At 48.6% G+C, this 20115-nt stretch overlaps 7 protein-coding genes and 1 non-coding gene across 8 annotated transcripts; 4 read left to right on the top strand and 4 right to left on the bottom strand.

Moving 5' to 3' along the window:
* Positions 1 to 70: 70 nt before the first annotated feature.
* Positions 71 to 1974, bottom strand: BJ212DRAFT_1475833 (uncharacterized protein; the record flags this gene model as incomplete). The annotated part of the gene is made up of 2 exons (XM_041339292.1): positions 71 to 1041; positions 1107 to 1974. The coding sequence occupies 2 exons, from the start codon at positions 1972 to 1974 to the stop codon at positions 71 to 73; spliced, it is 1839 nt and encodes a 612-aa protein (XP_041198245.1).
* A 956-nt stretch (positions 1975 to 2930) lies between these two features.
* On the bottom strand, positions 2931 to 7083 carry BJ212DRAFT_532497 (OPT oligopeptide transporter). Its single transcript, XM_041343421.1, has 26 exons — positions 6798 to 7083; positions 6675 to 6746; positions 6528 to 6620; positions 6345 to 6469; positions 6153 to 6255; positions 6090 to 6100; positions 5980 to 6034; positions 5674 to 5763; positions 5325 to 5619; positions 5268 to 5275; positions 5195 to 5203; positions 5098 to 5142; positions 4993 to 5047; positions 4813 to 4932; positions 4568 to 4758; positions 4431 to 4517; positions 4312 to 4375; positions 4220 to 4261; positions 4148 to 4166; positions 4059 to 4092; positions 3936 to 4004; positions 3683 to 3883; positions 3534 to 3627; positions 3342 to 3478; positions 3094 to 3286; positions 2931 to 3039 (listed from the first exon to the last, which is right to left on the bottom strand). The coding sequence occupies exons 1-26, from the start codon at positions 6862 to 6864 to the stop codon at positions 3024 to 3026; spliced, it is 2295 nt and encodes a 764-aa protein (XP_041198244.1). The 5' UTR covers positions 6865 to 7083; the 3' UTR covers positions 2931 to 3023.
* Positions 7084 to 7968: 885 nt separating this feature from the next.
* BJ212DRAFT_532673 (uncharacterized protein) lies at positions 7969 to 10242 on the bottom strand. Its single transcript, XM_041343422.1, has 10 exons — positions 9953 to 10242; positions 9850 to 9897; positions 9714 to 9794; positions 9572 to 9647; positions 9492 to 9507; positions 9436 to 9442; positions 9371 to 9380; positions 9147 to 9312; positions 9066 to 9099; positions 7969 to 9016 (listed from the first exon to the last, which is right to left on the bottom strand). Exons 1-10 carry the CDS (start codon positions 10101 to 10103, stop codon positions 8133 to 8135), a joined length of 1473 nt encoding a protein of 490 aa, XP_041198243.1. The 5' UTR covers positions 10104 to 10242; the 3' UTR covers positions 7969 to 8132.
* A 38-nt stretch (positions 10243 to 10280) lies between these two features.
* On the top strand, positions 10281 to 13142 carry BJ212DRAFT_1573785 (spindle assembly checkpoint component Mad1). Its single transcript, XM_041342097.1, has 8 exons — positions 10281 to 10409; positions 10466 to 10737; positions 10787 to 11325; positions 11376 to 11670; positions 11723 to 11963; positions 12022 to 12401; positions 12466 to 12774; positions 12838 to 13142. The coding sequence occupies exons 1-8, from the start codon at positions 10286 to 10288 to the stop codon at positions 12904 to 12906; spliced, it is 2229 nt and encodes a 742-aa protein (XP_041198242.1). The 5' UTR covers positions 10281 to 10285; the 3' UTR covers positions 12907 to 13142.
* Positions 13143 to 13777: 635 nt separating this feature from the next.
* Positions 13778 to 15336, top strand: BJ212DRAFT_532751 (uncharacterized protein). The gene is made up of 4 exons (XM_041343423.1): positions 13778 to 13985; positions 14042 to 14316; positions 14411 to 14653; positions 14708 to 15336. Exons 2-4 carry the CDS (start codon positions 14080 to 14082, stop codon positions 14960 to 14962), a joined length of 735 nt encoding a protein of 244 aa, XP_041198241.1. The 5' UTR covers positions 13778 to 13985; positions 14042 to 14079; the 3' UTR covers positions 14963 to 15336.
* A 1-nt stretch (position 15337) lies between these two features.
* BJ212DRAFT_532752 (uncharacterized protein) lies at positions 15338 to 17213 on the top strand. Its single transcript, XM_041343424.1, has 4 exons — positions 15338 to 16090; positions 16145 to 16203; positions 16258 to 16781; positions 16840 to 17213. The coding sequence occupies exons 1-4, from the start codon at positions 15550 to 15552 to the stop codon at positions 17108 to 17110; spliced, it is 1395 nt and encodes a 464-aa protein (XP_041198240.1). The 5' UTR covers positions 15338 to 15549; the 3' UTR covers positions 17111 to 17213.
* Positions 17214 to 17447: 234 nt separating this feature from the next.
* Positions 17448 to 19811, bottom strand: BJ212DRAFT_1320799 (Creatinase/aminopeptidase). Its single transcript, XM_041334394.1, has 8 exons — positions 19747 to 19811; positions 19621 to 19688; positions 18995 to 19565; positions 18878 to 18974; positions 18605 to 18825; positions 18469 to 18554; positions 18112 to 18420; positions 17448 to 18063 (listed from the first exon to the last, which is right to left on the bottom strand). The coding sequence occupies exons 1-8, from the start codon at positions 19766 to 19768 to the stop codon at positions 17851 to 17853; spliced, it is 1587 nt and encodes a 528-aa protein (XP_041198239.1). The 5' UTR covers positions 19769 to 19811; the 3' UTR covers positions 17448 to 17850.
* A 57-nt stretch (positions 19812 to 19868) lies between these two features.
* On the top strand, positions 19869 to 19940 carry BJ212DRAFT_t27. Its single transcript has one exon. It is a non-coding gene; the product is annotated as a tRNA-Gly (tRNA).
* Positions 19941 to 20115: the final 175 nt, after the last annotated feature.

Below are 20115 nucleotides of genomic sequence, written 5' to 3'. Positions count from 1 at the left end.
ATGCATGATGACGACATGGTACAAAAGGCAAGCGCAGCTAGAAGTCTACTGATAGTATTGCGGTCCGGCCTTACCCGGTTACGCCATGATCTGCTTCAATTCCCAAATTGTCGAGCGCCCGGCGCCCTCTCCAAACCCAGTAAGACAGCGTCAGCTCATCGCTAAACCACATTCCCACTCCACCTACACCAGCTCCAGGAAGATCATCAGCGGTGGTAGACTCATCATTCTCGGTCTGGGTAACTTCCTTGTGGGCAGTAAGAACGGTTTGTGCGGGAGATGATGCCGCTTGTTTCGCCCTTTTTCGTTGTTTTGTCGCGAGTCTTTGTGATGCCCGAAGCTCTTTCACTGCGAGCGGTTGCGCTTCCCGAGAGTCCGCGGTCAGTTGCAGATCCTCGATAATGCTTGCATCCGTGGCTGATGGAGCAACAATAGATTCTCTTTCGGCCTCAGGAGCTGGAACAATATCCCAAAGACCGCCGCTTTGTATCCACCCAGCAACACTGCTCTGCTTCTTAATCTCGTCCAGGATACCGATAACTGCAAGAATGGTAGGGTCATAGGGCTCAGCAGATGGTCGAGAAGATATGTGTGCCCTTTCTGCAGGTGGAATAGGGATAGAAGACTCCTCTACATGAGCGGAGGTAGCACCGATTACAGTCGGATCAGAGTCTGAGGAGGGTAATAGTATCTCCGCCGACTCGGTTTGGTCCGTGATAGATTCGTTTGTCTTCCTTTTCCGCTTCCGAGGTTTATGCACTTGAGTCGATTTCTCGTACTGAAACTGCCGGAGGTCTTTTTCCCTGAATGAGGAAGTATACTCAGGTATACAAACGTGATTGTATGGCTGGAGACGAGCCTTGTGAGGAGAGTCGTCAAGGAGGAGGGTGGTCATGGCAGAGTGTGCAATCGAAGGAGCCAGCCCAGCTTGCTCAGCGGCACAATCTGCTTCTGATGGTGCCGTGATCTCTGCTGGGTTGGTGCCTAATGGAAGCAATGTCCAGGGCTTTGTAAGATCCTTGGTCGTCAGCGCTTTTCGATCTGCAAATGATATCAGCAAAGCGTAACATCGCAAATCATTCAAGGGTTGATAGCCAAACACTTACGATAGTCCTCCTTAGTAAGTCCCAAACTCCCGCGGTCCCAGATTGCGACGAGCTTGCTTTGAACATCACCGAAAATCCTGTCGACCATGTCCGCTACACTGTGTGGCTGTGCGGAAGACCAGACCATGGTGTCCAGCCATTTTCGAGTCTCAGGTGCAAACAGATATGCACGAAAAGCGGGTATGTAAGGACGCGGCTGCACCGCGCGAAGGCGCGGTGCTGAACGAGTGTGATTGCTGCCGTACGCATCTTTCGCTCGAGCGCGTGAATGTTGCGATCGAATGAGTAGAGTGCCATTTAAATCTAGTATGAGAAGCTTTCGGGAGGCGCGAGGGTCGTCAACGGTGTGTGATGGCTCAAGTGAGAGTGCCATATACGCTGGTTCTGGTTCCGCAGGTGGAGGGGGAGGTGCTGGTGGTGGAGATTTCATATACGCAGGAAGGGAATCCGTGTCAGGTGTTCTTCGACGAAACAAAGGCGAAGCAATATATGGGGTTGGCGAATCAGTTCTTTGAGCACGTGAATGGTAATTTCTCTGCGGACTGCCGCTTCGTCGGCTCTGCCGTCTTCTATAAGAACCCTCGTCGTGATGGTAGCCATTAGCATGTTCATGACTGCGAGTGTAGTTGACGGGGGGCTGGTGTTGGTTTTGGGGGTGATACTGGTCACCATCGCGCCAGTAGTTATATCCCTGACTTGGTTGAGCATCTGCATATCCATTCGAGTGGTAGTCGTATCCGTACGGCTGCTCATACGAGCTGCTATGATAGGTCGTGTAGCTGGAACCACCATATCTGTCACGGTAGTAGCGGTCATCTTGGTTTTCGTTATAATCCCGTCTTCCGCGCCACCCGCGATTGCGCGACATCAGATTCACTGTTCTGACTAGGAAGGGGGTCCGAAAGGACGCCCACGAACGCAGAGAGATCAGCTTGACGATGTCAACAGGGAACACCAATTTGCTATAATCCGATCTTTGCCTTAATGCTCCGCGTGGAAGTCTGTCAAAGCCAAAATTTCTTGTGATTCCTATATAGGACACAGTCGGGTTAGGGTTGATAAATTCTGAAAAACATCCTTGAAGTTTAATGCTTACAGTAAGTAAAAATCTTAGTCTGGAGTGTGATAGAATTCGACAATGTACTATAGCTATGATACAGGCCATCTTTATAGGGAGAATAGAGTGGAAAGAAACAAAGGGTGAATGGAGATCAAGTATGACGACAGAAGGAGCACCGGACAGTACGGGAATCACGTGCACCTGGACAATCTAAAGAAGGTGACCCCCCGAGAAAGCCCTTTTTAATGTTCACCAAACCTGCAGCTCGGCGCGGCGGACACCACCATGATCTTTTTTTTTGGCGAACTCACTCCATGGCTTTCTGGCACCCATTGTGTTCGGCACGTGTTAAGTGCAGTACAAAGGTCAATGAAATAAAGGAACAGAAAATGAAGCGGAGTGTCAAAGCTTAAGTGCACGAGGAGCAGATGCATATGTAGCTCCGTATTTTTTTCGCATCGATGAGACACGCGGAACGCCTTCGGTCGGAAGTATCAGTTCGGCGCGTAAATTAAGGATGACATCCTCACATCTGGTATCATCTTTCGGTCACCTTGGGAGGTGGTGGTCCTGAGAGTAGGTGGACTGTCAGTTATACAGAAACTCTATTCGAGAAGGGAAACATGGAAAGAACGCCAACTTGGAAAGAGAATCGTTCTCTTAGAGGAACGAAATCGTGTTATGTTGACGCTCTTACAGATAAGAAAACTTAGGATTACACGGATCACTACACGCACAGACCAGCAATTATTTCAACCCTCTGCGTCAAGATAAAATCATTCAGTCCGTCAAGAATCTATAATTATATCATATGATACAAAGATCTCGTACATCATGTTACGTTGTTATACTGATAATTACCACGTCGTCGGACTGTAACGCGCCCGTAAGACCACCGCTGAAAGATACAACAACATAGCAACTCACCCGAAAGTAGAACCTTCTGGTACCGTCAAGAGCGGCAAAGACTGTCCATCAGCCGTGTTCAAAAAAACAGTATTGCCCCACCACGACTGGACAGTGTTCAGTCCAATTGTGCCGTTTTTGGGGTATTGGAGGCAGAAGAAGATCAAGATGATGGATATGCCCAAACCAGAGTCCATGGCAGCCGAAAGGACATCTAGTAAAAGGTCTGTTTCGGCGAAATGTAACACGAGACCAGGGGGACCTCTTACAATTGTACTTCGTCCACCAAGAGAAATATCTACGCCGGATAACATATTGGAAAATGAATCCAACAATTGCCCATGGGACGTAGTTCAGCGCACTGGCTGGGGGAATGGCCCCCATACCGCTGAAGATAACGGGAAAGCTGCACTCGTGTAACCTCGTGAGAAGTGTTCCTTGGTGGATAAGAGAAGACACACTTGACATAGCGAATGAAGCTATTTGGCCACTTCAACGAAATCAACCATGCGATAGTCGGGCAGATCGCGCCGAAGAGGAAGAAATATACAAGCGCTTCATGCAGAATCATCAAGTCCATATAAACCTAACGTGCTCAAGAAGTGCGCACCGTGATAGATCTGGCCTGACGAGAATTGTCTCTGTGGACCAATGACCCCCCAGATAAAGCTGGCGGTTCCGAAGACTTCTGTGTTGGGGCAGATGAATCCGTCTTTCTGATGGGTACTGCACATGTCTGGAATGTTGGAAAACATCCATGCTTGCACACCGAGCTGCACGGTTCCTGCGATGGCAGCAGCTACGACTTGACCTGTACTACATTCAGTGAGGTGCGCGATGATAAAAAGATGGAAACCGTTGACCCCAGAACATGGTCCGTGGAGGAATCTTCATGTAGTGACCAAGCTTGAAGTCGGAAGTGAAGGTGAGAGCTACAGACCCTCCAGTTAGAGACGCGGCTGAATTGACGGAGTAGGAAGGCTAACCTTGATACATGGTGATGTATCCCCATGTCTTGAACTGAGCGGACAAAGTTTTACTTCTCTTCACGATGTCGTAAATATAACATTCTTACCATCATCATTGCAATGGGTCTGATGCGATTTATTAGCTGAGTTGTCAAAGGCACGGCGACCTCGCGACTCACCTGCCAGGAAGGGCATATCCAACGACTAGTTCAGCGATAACGCTATCAGCTTTGTCAGAAGAGCACATTTACCATCAATGACCTTCACGCACTTCAGTCCTACTTGTTGGTTAGTGATGGCCTGGATCATCCCGATGGGGATGACGTAAAAGAATGCTGTGGAAGCTGATCAGTCTTTCAATCCTCATAATATTTGACACAAGTGAATCACCGATAGTCAAGGACAGGACGAAAGCCCAAACTGGGAACTCAGTGTGCCACAACTCAATGGCAATTACACCAATTACAAACATGATCACTGCATACTGATCAGTGGGGTGATTGTAAACTTTCGAAGGTATGACGCACGAAAAACGATCATGTACCACCATTCTGGTACTTGTTTGTACTTGGACATGAGCCTGGCGTGGATGTCAGGTTGCTCGTGCATCGAGCGTCTGCTCTGAACCCATAATTGTTTCCGGAAGAACAGGAATGCATGCGTGAGAGTTGCTGTGATAGAGGCGAATGACAGGCCGTAGGACAAAGCGAAAGTCGTCCTGGATCAGAATACATAAGGTGCAATACAAGAAATGAATGATAAAATAGCGCACGAGAGGAACAAGGGGCTATATTCCTCATATGCTGTCAAGTTAAGAGAGGCATCCGAATTGATGATACGGGTGATATTATACGAGGCGCCAGTGTTGTCGAACGATGTCCTCGAGGAAATCCTAACAACGGTGGTACGATGTTATCGAGGTGCACTGGGAACACAATAAAATAACTCATACGGCATGTATTTGCTGTACCAGGTGTTGGTGTAATACAGCGTAGGGACAATGAGCCCTAGATACCTTTTAGCAAGGAAAATGACATTGCAAAGAAAGAATGCTTACAGAAGAAGAATGCGAAGCCAACTGCAATATTTGCCTCGGCCCACCCTATGCAAAGAAACAATCAGGTCCGAACTGACGGGAAGTCCTTTCCGCGTACATGGTGTGGCTTAGTGGAAAGTGGTGGATCATAACTTGAGCCTCTCCTCGACAAAGAATGTCTGGTGACTTACCAAGCGGACTACCTGGGTTAATAGTTAAAACACAGTTTATGACGACGTGCTAAAAACCTACCAATGTAAGTAATTTGAGCCCAGTCAAATGTGATCATGCTCATTCCCAATCCACTCTCATATCCAAACATCTGATTGACCACGATGTTGTCTGGTACAATCCAGCATACCCATGAGAAGTAAGATAGGCCCTGGAAGAGGTACCCAGGTAAAAAGTACCATAGGACACCACACACCCATGCATAAAGGAAGAAGCGTTCACGTGACACTCCTCCACGAGTACCTATACCTGCATATGTCTGCGAATGGAGGGTGTTGAAGAGAGCACACGTCACAAGGTTGGCGGGCCATACTGTGCCAAGATGTGAGTTACAGATTGAAGGTGGGAAGGAAGCTAAATTCGTACTCATCGAGGGAGGCTGCACGAGGAATCGCCGCAAGATACCACCAATTGAAAAACCAATGAGCTGAGTGGACATAACAACCATCCATTGATCTACCCATGCAAGCATGTTGATCAAAAAGGGATCATGAACGGCAGATACCCCATTCATGAAGATACATGTGAGACGACCAGCAACAAAGTCCGAGAACCAAGAAGGTCGTCAAGGGGATGTGATATTTTGAGGGTACCAAGAGAATGAAACCACGATGAATAGGGGAAGTCGCACATTCCGTGAGTGAGGTTCACAATACTTGTTCAGGGACTCACAAACAAAATTGTATGTTTGTCCATAATAGACTCGTTGGACCGCAATGATATCAGTCTGAAAGCGACATCATGTAAGTACTTCCTGGCGAGTTCATAGCTGAGAGGCGTACAGCATAGGCAGCTGAACACTCTTATTAATCGTAAAGCGGATACAACACGATTGAAGCACGCACAATATCCACCCACGGTGGCCATAATAGTAACCAAAACATGTTCTTTAATTGAAAACGGTCCAGGATTAGTCTGAACACCCAAGACGCGGACATTCGGCACAACCTATTCAGTTCATACGGGGTTCGTCGTCAATGATTGCAAAAAGTAAACCAAAAATCAAATCGAACACATTTCGGACTCGACTGGCTTACCTTTGCCCAGGCGCGACCCACAGGGAAAGAAAGCAATTGTGCCGCGATACTAGAGACGCTCACGGATGGGTAGCGAAAGTAAAAGAATTGATTCATGCCAGCAATCAAAATGGCCCACGACAGGCCTGCCGGTCATGCCCACCAACATTTAGCATTTCTTTCAACAGAAAAAAATCAACGTACCTATAACCCAAGCGCGGAACGAGTTGCAAGGGATAGACGGGTCATCCGTGTTAGCTACAGCACTGCGGACCTCTGGATATGGCGAATCATCCTCTACAGAAATCGTGAGGTTGTGTACTATGACCAACATTTACAAGTGAGGCTCACCAAGAACTCCGACGATGGCACCGTCACGATCTATGTTCGGATCGTCAAAGTCAGCGATGGTCTCGATGACCTCTGTTGTAAAATAAGATGAGCATTGGAAAGAGAGGCGCTGCACCAACTCACCTTGAACCTTGATATCACTCTTCTCGAAACCGGTTGGGCTGTACCGCTCGTCTTGAAAGTCGACCATGACCACAGCTGGTATAAAAACAGCAACAGTGGAAAGAGATGTCAGGAATGCAATTTCAAATCCTTAACACTTAAGTCTGTAATCCTCTTAAACTGCTTCGGGAGCAGATTCGCATGGGTCTTGGATGATAAGGGCAAATGTCTCTTGTGCTCGTATTCTGAGCAAATAGTTCTAATCTCATGCCGACCTGCCAGCTGTGTAGGAAGAGCTTGAGCCGCATCTGCACAGGGAACTGTGGATCTGTTTTTTGACCAGGCATGGTACATTCAACCCGATTCAGCAGGCCTATCTCTTATCGCGGTTAAACTAAAGAGAAGAGACACCCCGAGGAGAAGTTGCATAAATAGCACACCGGTCAAATGACGAGCAAATCCATTGTAGGATCTAGAGTTGAGAGTTTACGGTGAGGAAAATCGATTTCCGAGCCCACGATAGTGGAATTTTAGCACGCAGAGAAGGACGTACCATGCTGGTCAGAGAACAGATGAGAACCTTGGTATTTGCATGTTCTTTGTAAGCATCAAAGGGCTCGAATCCCCGTTCGGCCAGTCAGACGGTCTCGCGAGAGGACATCCATAAAGCAGACCGGTCTTCTCTGTTTAAGAAGAAGCGGAAGCGCGGCGCGAAGAGATCTTGGTAACTTTGTGAGAAGCCGAAGGTGCTTAATAGCCAACTGGATCCACAAGACCATCCTTTGCAGATACGTGCGAGAACTGCAATACAGATCCAGCCTGACTGGTGAGCTGTAGCATTGGATATTCAGCACGACCTAGAGGCTAAGATGGCGGTATCCGCCAAGCACGGAAACGAATTACCCGTCATGATTTTTGAACGATATCGTGTTGCTGGCACTGTGTCGTCGGTGCTGGCTGCAGTCAGTTGCTGACCTAATAATAATTCGTATATGCCAAGCACGAAATTGTACTTGAGATGTTGCCATGTTGGATCCGAGTCACACGGCAGCCTTTCGGAAGACGATATGTGGTCTGCAGATATTATTTCCAAGACAATGTGCCAAACGCCACCCGGAAGCTGTCATAGTCCAAACGTGGCGGGTGTGCATATGGGCTACGTCCCTTGCACGGCCGCCCGGGGTCTGGGTTACCCACCAACGCTAGCATCTTTATCGAACCGAGACTACCCACCAACATCGACACCTTCACCGGGTAATTGACACAACTTGGAAATATTGATACGATACAGATCTGCCACGATAGTGATATACCTCCTTAAGTTCTGCGAGTGCATAGAGCAAACATACAACGCTCCTATCTACTTGATCCAGCATTCCTTAGAGCAGCGGGTGCAGTTGGCGGGATGCGTGGAGGGGAAGGATTTGAGATAGACTTCTTAGCATCGCGGAGGGCTGCCAGTCTGTCAGGAATGGTTGTTGGTCGAGGTGGCGGCGGCAGAGGAGTGGGAGCGCTGAGCACAGAAGGATTGACAAAGTGAATTTGGTTGTGGGAGCTCACAGTGGGAGACAGTACTGGCAAGGCCTCAGTTGATTTTCGCTGTTTGCTCGGTGGTATTTCCACATCTTCCTCCTCCAGCTTCCGCTTCGTCCCAGATGTACTTTGCACCTCATGGCCAGTCCCCTTGACGAAGTCAAGCAATGTCTTAGCGACACGAGCATTCATTCGAATATCTACATGTTCTTCGCGCACCACCTCCCGCATGCGTCCGAGCTTCTCTGCGAGTGCACGTGATTGCAGTTTATCTTTCTCCACGGAGATCAAGAGACATATGGTGATAAACTCAACAGGCGAGACGCGCCAGCCGGATTGTAGGAATATAGGAGACAGATCAGGGTCGCTGACTAGCTGCGAGAAAACGCGGAACGTGTCATGGATGCATGAGAGGTAGAGTTCATCTTTTGTGAGGTCTTCATCATCATCACTTGCTTTCTTTTTGCTTTTAATCCGTCGCGTGGGGTTTTGCAGCCATTTCTCTATCTGCAGGACGGTACCCACGGACTGGAGGGAAGGGTACTTTGAAATGCAGTAGAGCGCCTGAGCGATACACCGGAAGTCCCCACCGCGCGAACGGTCCCAATCTAGGGCATCGCCACCCAGAGGCTTGTCCTCTCCGAAATACTCTCCTTCTAGCTGTCGCACGAAGCTAGCCATAGGGGTATTAGTCACCTGCAATTTCTCTAAGAAGAGAGTGAGCCAAATGCAAGCGTCAGTCAAGTATACACTGACCCGCAGGGGTGAGGGCCATTCCGAGTTGTACTCTCTGTACTTGGATGAGCGACAAAATTATAGAACGTGTTGAAGACCCACCTGGAAAATTTCGCGTTCTTCGAAATCAGGAAGGTCTTGAAATTCTATACATACGATCTGCTTATTTGCAAACAGTCGTTGATATTTGACAGGCAGGATGTAGCCCGGGGACCGTCCGGTTTGGTTGGAAGCGTTCAGCTTGTACCAGTACTTGTCGCCATTTTGTCTGTATCGTGTAATATTAATAGAAACCAGAGAATCGACATTGGATTGTTTTCACTTACGGGTCTTTGTCTGCCAAGTGTTTATTGCGATTAGAAGTGAAAGCAAAAGAAGAAGAATTACTAACGATGAATCTAAGGATTCTGTAAGCTTGATTGCACAGAACAGATAAATATGACCAACCAGTCCATCCATGAACCTGCAGCAGAAGAGAGAAAATGACGGTCAGTCGTTCGGTAAGATGAGCAGTCGAGAAAATGCACCGTTGTATTGATGTGAGCCGTTGCTTTCCGTCGATGCAAGTCTTGGTTTCTGAGCCATCTGAGTGCTGATGCGAAACTGCAGGATGAATAGGCGAGGAAAATGAGCAGCGCGCCACACGGCTTGCCAGGGTATTATGCTCACCAAAGATCACAGGTGGAATATAGAAATTGCGAAGTATAGAGTCAATAAGGCCCACTTGCTTCGACTCTGGCCAGACAACGTCTGAGAACGTGGCTCTAGTCATTTGGACTTGAATTGCAGGAAAGACTTCACAGACCTCTTTGATACTCTGGTTCCAAGTTAACGTCGCCACCAATAATCTGCTCTGCAATGAAGTTAACGGGGATCCATCTACAAAACATAACAAGCAAGAGGCATACCGTACAGTGCCTGTGTCGTGTAGGTTGTGGCGCGGGGAAGCTTGAGGACATTCCTAAGTATGTAGCCGCCGTCATCGTTCTTCGAGCGCTTGTCGCCGGACTCGAGTTCATCATAATATTCTTCGCCTGCTTCGGAATCGCTTGAGTTCATGATGAGCAGTCCCTATCCTTGAATGTTAGCGTCAAGTTGAAGATGGAACCTAGCTCTTGCCAACTGGCTTGTTTCGAAGGCTAAGTTACTTGATGGAAATTAAAACCAAACTTCGATGAGGTGGCTGTACATGTGTAAACAAAGAGTTCGATCGCTTCTGTTTACAGTAATTATACGCGTTGATGGCAACGCCAACGATGTTCAATGGCAGTTCAACATTCTCAAAGCCTACCACGAAGGGTCCACTACTGTCCTCGCGTTTGGCTACCACTAAACGTGACTCCCTAATGGCAGAGCTCGAACGGGGTGAGTTCACTGGCCCTCCTGCTGAAGAGACAAGCCTTCGGGATGCTCATGTCCAGAGAAACCTGACCTCAAACAAATTGCAGACCCACAGCACTCGACTGCAAAGCGCCAGCAACGCTCCAATGCGTTCACTTCCCATATAGCACACGCATCTCTTGAACGCCAGCTGCTCGCCGCACAGGCCAGTAAAACCGAACTCGAGGCCAAACTCCGTGAAAAGGATATTACGATTGAGAGGCTGGAAAGAGATAGAAGGTGGTTTGCGGAGAGAGAAGAGAAGGAGCGCGAGGAAAAATTGCAGGAGCAGTCTGAGAGAGAAGAGGAAAAGGTGCGTTACGCCAACATACATACCGTCGGAGCTCACGTCTGTTCTGTAGCGCATGGCAGATTTAGAACTTCGACAACTACGCAGTTCCCTCACTGCCGTTCAAGAGAACCTTGCGGAACTCGAGGACGAACACTCCAATCTTTCTCGCAGCCACTCACAATCATTTGCTTCTTACAAGTCGCAGTCTTCAGTTCTCGCTCGCCAAAACGCAGCGTTGGAGAAAGAAGTTGCAGACCTCAGAACTATTGCAGAGGAGCGAGGCAATGCAGTCCAGAATTTACAACTACAATTGGACGATGCTCACGCTGCCACCGACTCTTCTGCGAGAAGTTCTAATGAAAACGAGAATTGGAGTGTTGTACGAGATGAGTTACAGCGACAAGCAGGATACCTCCGTTCTCTCGAGTCTATCAACGCAAAACTCACCACTGAACTTGCACGGTACAAAGACCGGTACGCCAGCGTAGAAGTCCTTCGAGAAGAGAAACGTACTTTGGAAAGCAAGGTGGCTATCATGGAAGAGCTTCGAGAGAAAGTCGCAAAACTAGAGGCTCAAGTCGAAGCTGCTCGACAAGAACGGAAAGATTGGCAAGTACCGATCTAATCTCCCCACTCGAAAGCTAATTTGTGTATTCTAGGGCAAGCAAAACCAGCGAATCCAATACATCATCACAAGCTTCCATCTCTTTGGTGCAAAATCTATCAGCACTACGTCTGGCGAATGCACGATTGGTGGAGGAACATGGCGCAAACACAGCACTCCTTCGCCGCCGCGAGGCCGAGCTATCTAACGGTGATAAGATAGCGTCCGAAGCTCGGGAGGCTGCGGATGCCCTACAAGCAGAGGTACAAACACTGAAAGAAAAGGTAGTAAGACGAGAACAACGAGCTCAGCTGGCGGAACGAGAAGCCAGGTTCCTCCAAGCCCTCGTCGTATGTGTTTGTGCCCCAAACCAGCGTCTTAATAGCTTATCATGTATTTTAGGCTAGCTTCACTGCTGAGGAGTCAGCTGCACGCGAGTCACCGGCCGTGGACGACCTTTCTCAGCAGCGGATCCAGCATCTTGAACAGTCCATAGCCGATTACAAATCTGAAAATTCTCGGTTACAGAACGCACTGGATACCGCCCAGGCTGACAATGCCATAGGAGGTCCGAAACGCACACGCAAGGATCTCGTTCGGGAAATCGACGCACAGAAAGCTGCAGCAGACTCAGCAACGAAAGGTATGACTTAATAGAAACATTTATCTCATTCCTCACTCGATGCCATACATACATTCAGGTCTACAAGAAGCGCAAAAAAATTTGACGCAGCAGGAAGGTAAAATCGAGACGCTCGAACAAATACTGTTTGAGCTCCGTGGTGAAATCGGTGCCGGGAACCACGTTCCACCAGGCATGCGTGTGCTGTGTCTGCGCGACAATCCGGCGCAGCAGTGGGCTGATCTACGACAGTCGGTGATGGACCGTCTGAAGAGCGAAAACGAAGCGCTCATCAAGCGCCTGCGTGAGCTTGAGAGCAGCGGAGCGGTGGTAGCCAACGGCGGGGTTCCGCGCGATGATTTGGTTCCTAGGGAAAGTTGGGAGGTGCTCGATAAGGAAAAGAAGGAGCTCGAGGAAGTGGTGAAGCAGAAAGAGAAGAGACTCTTGCGCTTGCAGCAGGTGCGTGTTCTTGAGCACGGTTCTTTACAGTAATTGATGGCGGACCGTCACCATGGTTCGGTAGGTATTCACCGCAAAGAGCGCAGAGTTCCGAGAAGCCATAGCCTCCATGCTCGGACTCAAGCTTGCGTTTTACCCCAATGGACAAGTCCGGGTGACGTCGATCTACGATCTTTCTGCGTCATTTGTGTTCCAGCCTTTAACGAAGCCCGGCGAGAATGGAGAAGGAGCGAGGATGCAACTCATTGCGCAAGGCGAAGGCGGTCCGCAAGATCTCCCGCAACTGATGCGATTCTGGGTGAATGAGGAGCAGTGTATACCCGGGTTTTTGGCGAGTGTGACTCTGGAGTGCTATGACAAGTCGAAGAGAGAGGTTGGTACTGAGTCGTAATACTCGGTCGTGATGCTTTTGATCAGCTTGAATAAAATACTGCAGTACAATATCTGTGTTACCCTTGGAACGATTTGGTGTAAAGCACCAGGGTTTATGCTCGTATCTCGCTGATGCTCATCCTTACGGTATGGTCTTTCTTCGACTGATGATGGACCCAGTTTGCTTGACCCGAGGACGGGTGGCACATTAGATTGAGTTTTTTGCGAGATAGCCCGTCAGCGTATCCGGAAGCTGCAGTGCCTGTGCTAAGATACATGGATGAGAACTTGGCTGCGCAACTCCACCTCAAAATCTATAATTGTCGTATAATCAATCCAGAGGGCGTACGTGACCCCTTACACCGACGAAGTAGGTTCCGTTTCATTCCAATTTTTTGATGGCGGCTCCTCCTTCCCCCGCAGATCGGCCATACCATCAGCTTTGTCATTCTCTTGGGTGTTGGTCCTTGGATGACCGGCTGATAAACAAGTATTTATTCTCTTATTTCCCGTTGTAATAACATGAACTGACTTGTGAATACAATGTATCTGGACTGTAACGGCGCTCTACATGTGAAGGTGGAGATGATATTGAGATAGCGTGAAGCAGCCTGCATGTCGTCTTGAACATGCGTTTTTTTTACCTATATCATATCACCTTCACGAGAATCTCTAAAAACTCTGTCATCGACAGCGTCACAGTCACTGAAAAATACATACGATACTCACCTTTTCCGGACCAGCATGGGCACCTGCGGCTTCAACTCAAAAGGTACATATAAGCAATCCATCTGTACGATTTTTGTGCGTCATTTGTATTTCAACATTTGCCGAAGCCCGCGATAAGTTGAACAGAGAAGGAGTAAGGCAAAGGCCGCTGTGTATACCTGGGTTTTTGGCGAGTGTGACTTTAGAGTGCTATGAGAGAGGTCGGTACCGAGTACTCGGCCGCTGTGTCGTTCCTTCTATATAATGCGGCCGGGATGCGTTTTTGATAGCAATTAATTATGTACTGCTACGCCGCCCCAGCTATAAGCCGCGAGGATTCAATATTCGGGAATGGTATAGTCTTAACGAACCTGATTTTTTTTTTTCAATTTTCAATTTGGTCATCGCCTGACCCTAGCTCCATTTTTAACAGACAGGCCTTGTTTCTCCCCAATACCCGCTGGTGTAGTCTCTAAAGCTTCTGATATGCATGATCTATACTGAGTATGTGTTTAGAAAACAATATCCTATAGTTTTTTCAAGATGCTGACGCATGGCAGACCCTGATTTTGTGTGGCCGTACAATATAGATTGAGGCATGTTGCTGAACGAAGACCCTACAGCGAATCATATAAGAATTCCTGCTGCCCCCGCTTTCGTCCCCTTGCAAGCGCCAAAACCTTGCGTCCGGATATGCCAGTGTGGTCTCGTTTTACCACAAGATTTTCCATGGATAGTTTGTGATGACTGCCAGTTACCGCTCAGAGCCCGACGTATTCCTTCCCTCAAACATACTCTCTTTGTAAACCAAAATGCGATGACCCTTGGACAAGCTGTGAGTTTTACGTTTCGTGACATATGCCCAGGAAGTGTCTGCAGGGTTATTGTATTGGGTTGAATTTTTGGCGTCATCCTGACTATGTTACCAGGGACAGTTCTTTTCGACATGTATTTCGTGCCAAATGACTGTAGAAGGACCAAGAATCACCTCAACCTCTTACACACCCTGCCCTGCATGTCGAACGAGGCAAGAGGGCATAAAACTGAAGCCTACAAGGCGCACTAATCCGCACACACCGTCACTCCTCCCACCCACATCGCCACCCTGCGACTCTTCCCGCCCGTGTTTCTTCAACTCCCGTGGAGAAATTGTTGCTCCTTCCCCTGTCCCTGTGAGTATTCATAAATTCTTCCCTTATATGAACTTTGACCATGAATGACGCCAGGTTGGTGTGGCGCCCGTGACGCCCATGCGTGTGTGCATGCGCTTCGGCTGTGGAGCGCAACTGGCGCCCAACCAACTTCTCAACTTTTGCGATGTGTGTCTGCGGTTGGGATTTGGCCGTGGAGCACCTGCACTACCCCCTGCCCCCAAGTCCCTTCCGAAGCGCATGAGACGGGACGAACTTCCCTCTGATGTGCTCATCTCGAAGGTCAAGGTAAAGTCGTTTTCTATATTCTTCTGTCTGGAATGCAGTTGAAACATGGCAATTTGAAGCGGGATATAGATACTGCACAGGAGGCCGAGGCCCTTGTACAGCCCCCACAGGAAACGTTTGCGGAATTTGGTGCACGCAACGATGATGATTTGGACCTTGAGTTGATGTATCCTGAGGTTAGTGAGATGCGAGGTTTTTTTTCGACATCACTGTGTCTGAGCTGCCAAGTAGGATGAGGAGCTTGCAGCACAAGATTCTGTAGACTCGACATCGAAAGCTGTTGGTGATGATGTCCCACCTCCAGGTGCTGTCCTAGAACGTGGGCCTTCGCGGCTTTCACCCTTAGTCCTCAACACTACCGCTCGTTCTCCAAGCCCTCAGCTAGTCCAAGTCAGTGATGCTCAATTACTGTCTAACATGCGTTAGACTAAGGATTCTTATAGCGCACCTGTGAAACGCTTGGGTGCGGAGGAACCGTGTCTCTGTCAGCTACATGGCAGAGGTGTTATAACTGCAGCTTGAAGCGCTGGAAAGAGCGCCAGCAGGCTGCTATCGCTGCAAATGCAACTGCAGAGCCTGTTTTACCGGCGGACGGTACACATGGGGGTGCCTCAAATTCCGCCGAGGCCATGCATGGCGTTGGGTCCCCGTCGCACGATACACTAAAGGCAGTCGTGGTGGATCGAGTTGCGACAAGCAGTGGGCCAGAAGTATTAGCTTCGCACTCACAGGGAGCGGTCCTTGACGCTGCAGACAAAGTTCTACCATTGTCAGCGCTTCCTGACGGACAAGTCGTCATTAATTCCGCGGCAGTCGCGAGTACTTCCAGTACACCCATTACTGGGTGTGGTAGAGAAGCTGGCGCGGAACCTAAAATTAACAAGGTTCGCGTCTTCGGATGGGACAGCGACTTGAGAGATCTCTCCTCGGAAGACGAAGATGTCGATTTGGACCCTGATGCCAAAGACTCCTCCACGATCAAGATTCGCATCCCTGTGCTTGCTTCTCAACTTCCTAGCGGCACCAGTGCGCGAGTATGTGGGATCAAGCGCTGTAACATCGTATTGCCTCCGGATTACCGCTGGAAGATCTGTGATTACTGTCGGAGATACCAACGGGAGTACCAGAGGATTCGTATGGAGAAAGCACGCCGTCGTATGGAGGACTTCTGCGAGTATAATTGTCGCGTCTAAAATCGCCCAAGCTAACCGTATGTAATTTTAGCTCGGATAGGCACTTATGAATCTGCTCTCGTTCGTGATCGTCCTGTACCGTTTCCGGAGGTAGGACACATTAAGAGTTCTTGTTTAACCTTGCATCGCTAACCACAGATGCAGGAACAAACTGACAAGGTGACGCCGACGGAAGGCTCGCGTGTCTGCGCTGTTCCTCGCTGTCACACAAGGCTATTGCCTGTGACCGAGTACAGGTGGAAATGCTGTAGAGTTTGCCGCATGCGTGCTCGTAACGACGCAAGAGCAAGACGATCGACCACCGGAGCCATCCTGGACTTGGAAGATCCAGTGGAGCAGACTTCATCAATGGACGTTTCGCCATTTCCTGCCTTTCAAAACCGCAGCGTATTGTTGTCGGAGTTTCGCATGATGCTGGAGCAGTTCTTGGAAGCACAGATCTTGTACTTGCGCATGAAGCTTCAGACAGCGGGTGAGAAAGCATTGTTGAGGCTTGATCCCGTATTGTTTGCGTTCGATGGTGAATATTCGATGGTGACTGGCCAGCGGGAATACCAGGATAATGTGCAAGGCAAATCCGGTCCTGAGTGCATTCAGGAGGAGGAGATGAAAAAAGAAGCCGTTTCCACTGTCAGGGAGCTCGATAGTGCCCTCCTCACGGAATTCAAGTGAGTGTCTTCAGCTGTGTGAGCTACGGTCGGACAGCTGAAGTCGCCTACCCTGTAGGCCAACGGAAGGTTTTAGAATCAAGACCGGAGGGGTGATCATGCGATACAAATGTGCCTTAGAGCTGATTATCCCACTTCGTCCTTTACCCAAGACAACGGACTCGAAGGATACCAACACTTCTACGCCCTCGGAAAATGACACTTCGCCATCACATGTCCCTTACATGAAGTCGGTATTTGGGGAGCTGGAAGTAGCAATTGTTCCCGATGACTCGCACAGTATTTTAGTGGGTCGACGAACTATTATCCGATTCCGCATGCTGGGCTAGCTAGGTTAGCCTTCGTTTGGAGCCCTTTTACGATACTTGCCTTACAACTAATTCGCATTACGTTGCTCATACTGTAGAGATATTAACTTATCATTGTCAACCTGTTCTAGCATGTATTGTAAAGAAATTGGGACTTATAGTATGCTCAGTCAATTGATATAGGTGAAAGTATTATGAAGTGATTAAATTCTGTTCATGGTACCGTCCTAAGTAGGTCCACTTAAGATACGTACATGCTTAGAATTTGCGCCGAACCCATCTTGAGTGAACCTACTTAGGATGACCGTGAACAGAGTTTAATCACTTCATAATACTTTCGCCAGTGAACTGATATTCAGCCTACGGCGTTTCCAAGCGAGAAGTGTCCTATCTTCTACATATCAATTACGCATTGCTAGCAAATTTCATCCAGCCCCAAATTCGGCGGATACATGTCAATAGCTCCATTACGATCTTTGATATATCAGTACTTCGAGTGTCTGTAGTGTTTGGGGATAAGTATGTAAATCCGGCCACATTGGGCAAGAGTAGGGACATTGCGACTATCCTGCGGCTCGAAAAAAAAACGATTAGTGTCCTAGATTATTCGCTGCTGAAACCTTGTGCTAAATCAAAGTCACCCAATAAGATTAACTGCGTGAAATTTCAGTTCCTGTTAAACATCCAGCATCAGCGGGTTTCCAGCAAATGTCATTGAAACCATTATCCACACGAATACTCTTACAAACGACTTTCTACGTTCAAATCTCCCCAGAGCACACCGACTCTAGCCACTCAACATCACTCCTAACCTTGGTGAGGTTCTCGCACCCATCTGAAGTGATCAATATGTCATCTTCAATGCGCACGCCGCCCATTTCGCGATACTCCTCCAACAAGTTGTGGTTCACATATTCAGACTCATCTACAGCCTTGAGTAGGTGTTCATGGAAGTAGATCCCCGGCTCAACGGTCTATCGAAGTAAGCAGGTGAATAATCCACACACAAGGTTCAAACTTACCACGACCATGCCCTCTGCGAGTGGCAGCCGGAGCCGCAGGTATGTGTAAAAACTGGGGTGCCCAACTTTGTCTTGTAGAATAGTCATGTTGTTTATTGGTTTACTTGCACTCGGGACGTCATGTACATCCATCCCGAGTGAATGCCCGACTCCGTGAGGGAAAAAGGCCGAGCTAATTCCAGAGCGCAGAATCTCGTCTTTCGAGCCTTTGAAGAGTCCGAGGTCGAGAAACCCCTCCACAAGAATCTGGTGACAGAGCAGTTGGATGGTGTCCCAGTGGACACCAGGCCTGAGAGTTTTCATCGATTTCTACGCAAAGCGTTACATGATAGTGCAAAGAATGCATATAGAGCCTACCTGCTGCATTTCCAGCACAAGAGAGTATATCTGCTTGCCTTTCTCAGTAAACTTTCCGCCATTACCAACAGGCATCGTGCGTGTAACTTGAAAATAGAAGTTCAGGCCTCTCTGGCATTTAGTCGCTGCAACTCACTGTCCGCAGAGTAGCAATCCCATTCGCATCCTGCGTCGATAAGAAGTAGCTGAGGCTCTAACTGCCTTTCGGGTGCAGGGCCGTGTGCCAATGCGCCGTGGTTCAAATGATCGTGTGGCTTTATAGGTCCCCAGGTGAACTCTCGATCATTACAACAGTAGTGTAACGTAGCGGCTCTCCTGGAGGCAGCGACGATAGGAAGATATGCTTGATGAACGGCTCTGGTGTTATTGGTGAGTTATCGGGTATCAGTACCAACTAGTGCGTACGTACCCTTCACGTCGGCATGATGCAACAAAGATCGCCTCCGCCTCCGCCTCTTTCTCAATCAGCCACTCTCCAGGAAGAAGAGGGCGATCAATGCCTGCGCCTTTGCCTGAAGAACCTTACCCTGTACTGCGTTGCCTAAAACGCGCATGACGGTCTCATGCGCTCTGGAGCTGATATCGTTCGCGCGTTGGAGCATCGCTACCTCGTTCTCATCCTTGATCAATCGTGTTTTGTGCAAGGAAGAGAGTAAGTATGCATCCGTTGCGGTGTGGGTCTCTGATGTAACAATAGTCGCCATGTACTCCTCGGGTAAAGTGGGAAATAGAGGCGAGTTGCGCGGCAGAGTATGGAAGACAGCTTCGGAATGTGACTGAAGGAGTAACTCAATGGTACCTTGTAGCTCTGAGCTATACGCAATGTCGGTTACGTCGAACAACTGCTTCGCTTCCTCGATTGTGGGTGGAGGAACACTCCACATGAGATCTGCGGCCTGTATTTCCGGGATAGATAGCTTCACACTCAGCCTTGTGGACGCATTCGTATGTTCAGGCTGATATAGAGCAAGAAGGAATGATCCAGGCACGGAGCATCCTGAGAGGTAGTAGAAATTAGATTCTTGGCGAAATGGTAGCTCGCGATCTGTGTCGTTTCGGAAGGGTGTTCTTCCTCCTGCAAGAAGAATGACTTGGGGCTACTCGCGTTAATCAATGCTAAGTGTTAGTCTATGGGATATCATATTGAGCTACCTTATCCTTCAACTGCGATGGAAGCACATTCATGAGCTGTTCGAACGTCCTCTGCACGTGCGCCCTCGCTGTGTTCAACTTGGTCAGTTTCCCTTTGCCGATAGACCTATATCGATGACAACTAACCGCAGTAACTCGACCCGAACATGATGATGAATGAAGTGAATGGATGAGATTGCAGTAGATCCGGGTGTTTCGGTTATGTAACATCCCAGCCAATGTTGTGTTGGCCAAACGCTATCACATGCACACCGATGGTGAAGCGGTTATCATGCTTGCCTTCCAAGCAAGCGGCAGGGGTTCGACTCCCCTTCGGTGTAAATTTTTCATTCCCATTTTAAAGTCGCTTCGAAGCCTTTTTTGTCTTATAGCACTAGTATGTAATGCGCTATGCTTGCACTATGCTGTATTTTGGGCAAACCTGAAGCTTGTCACATAGGATCCAGGTCGAGTCTGCAGTCAACTTGATGGGAGTCGGGAAGCGAGGGGAGAAAC

This window comes from Suillus subaureus, assembly GCF_016647635.1.
Source record: "Suillus subaureus strain MN1 chromosome Unknown BJ212scaffold_3, whole genome shotgun sequence".
Lineage (NCBI taxonomy): Eukaryota > Fungi > Basidiomycota > Agaricomycetes > Boletales > Suillaceae > Suillus > Suillus subaureus.
Note: the sequence above shows the minus strand (reverse complement) of the source record. Positions and strands in the feature narration are given on the sequence as shown.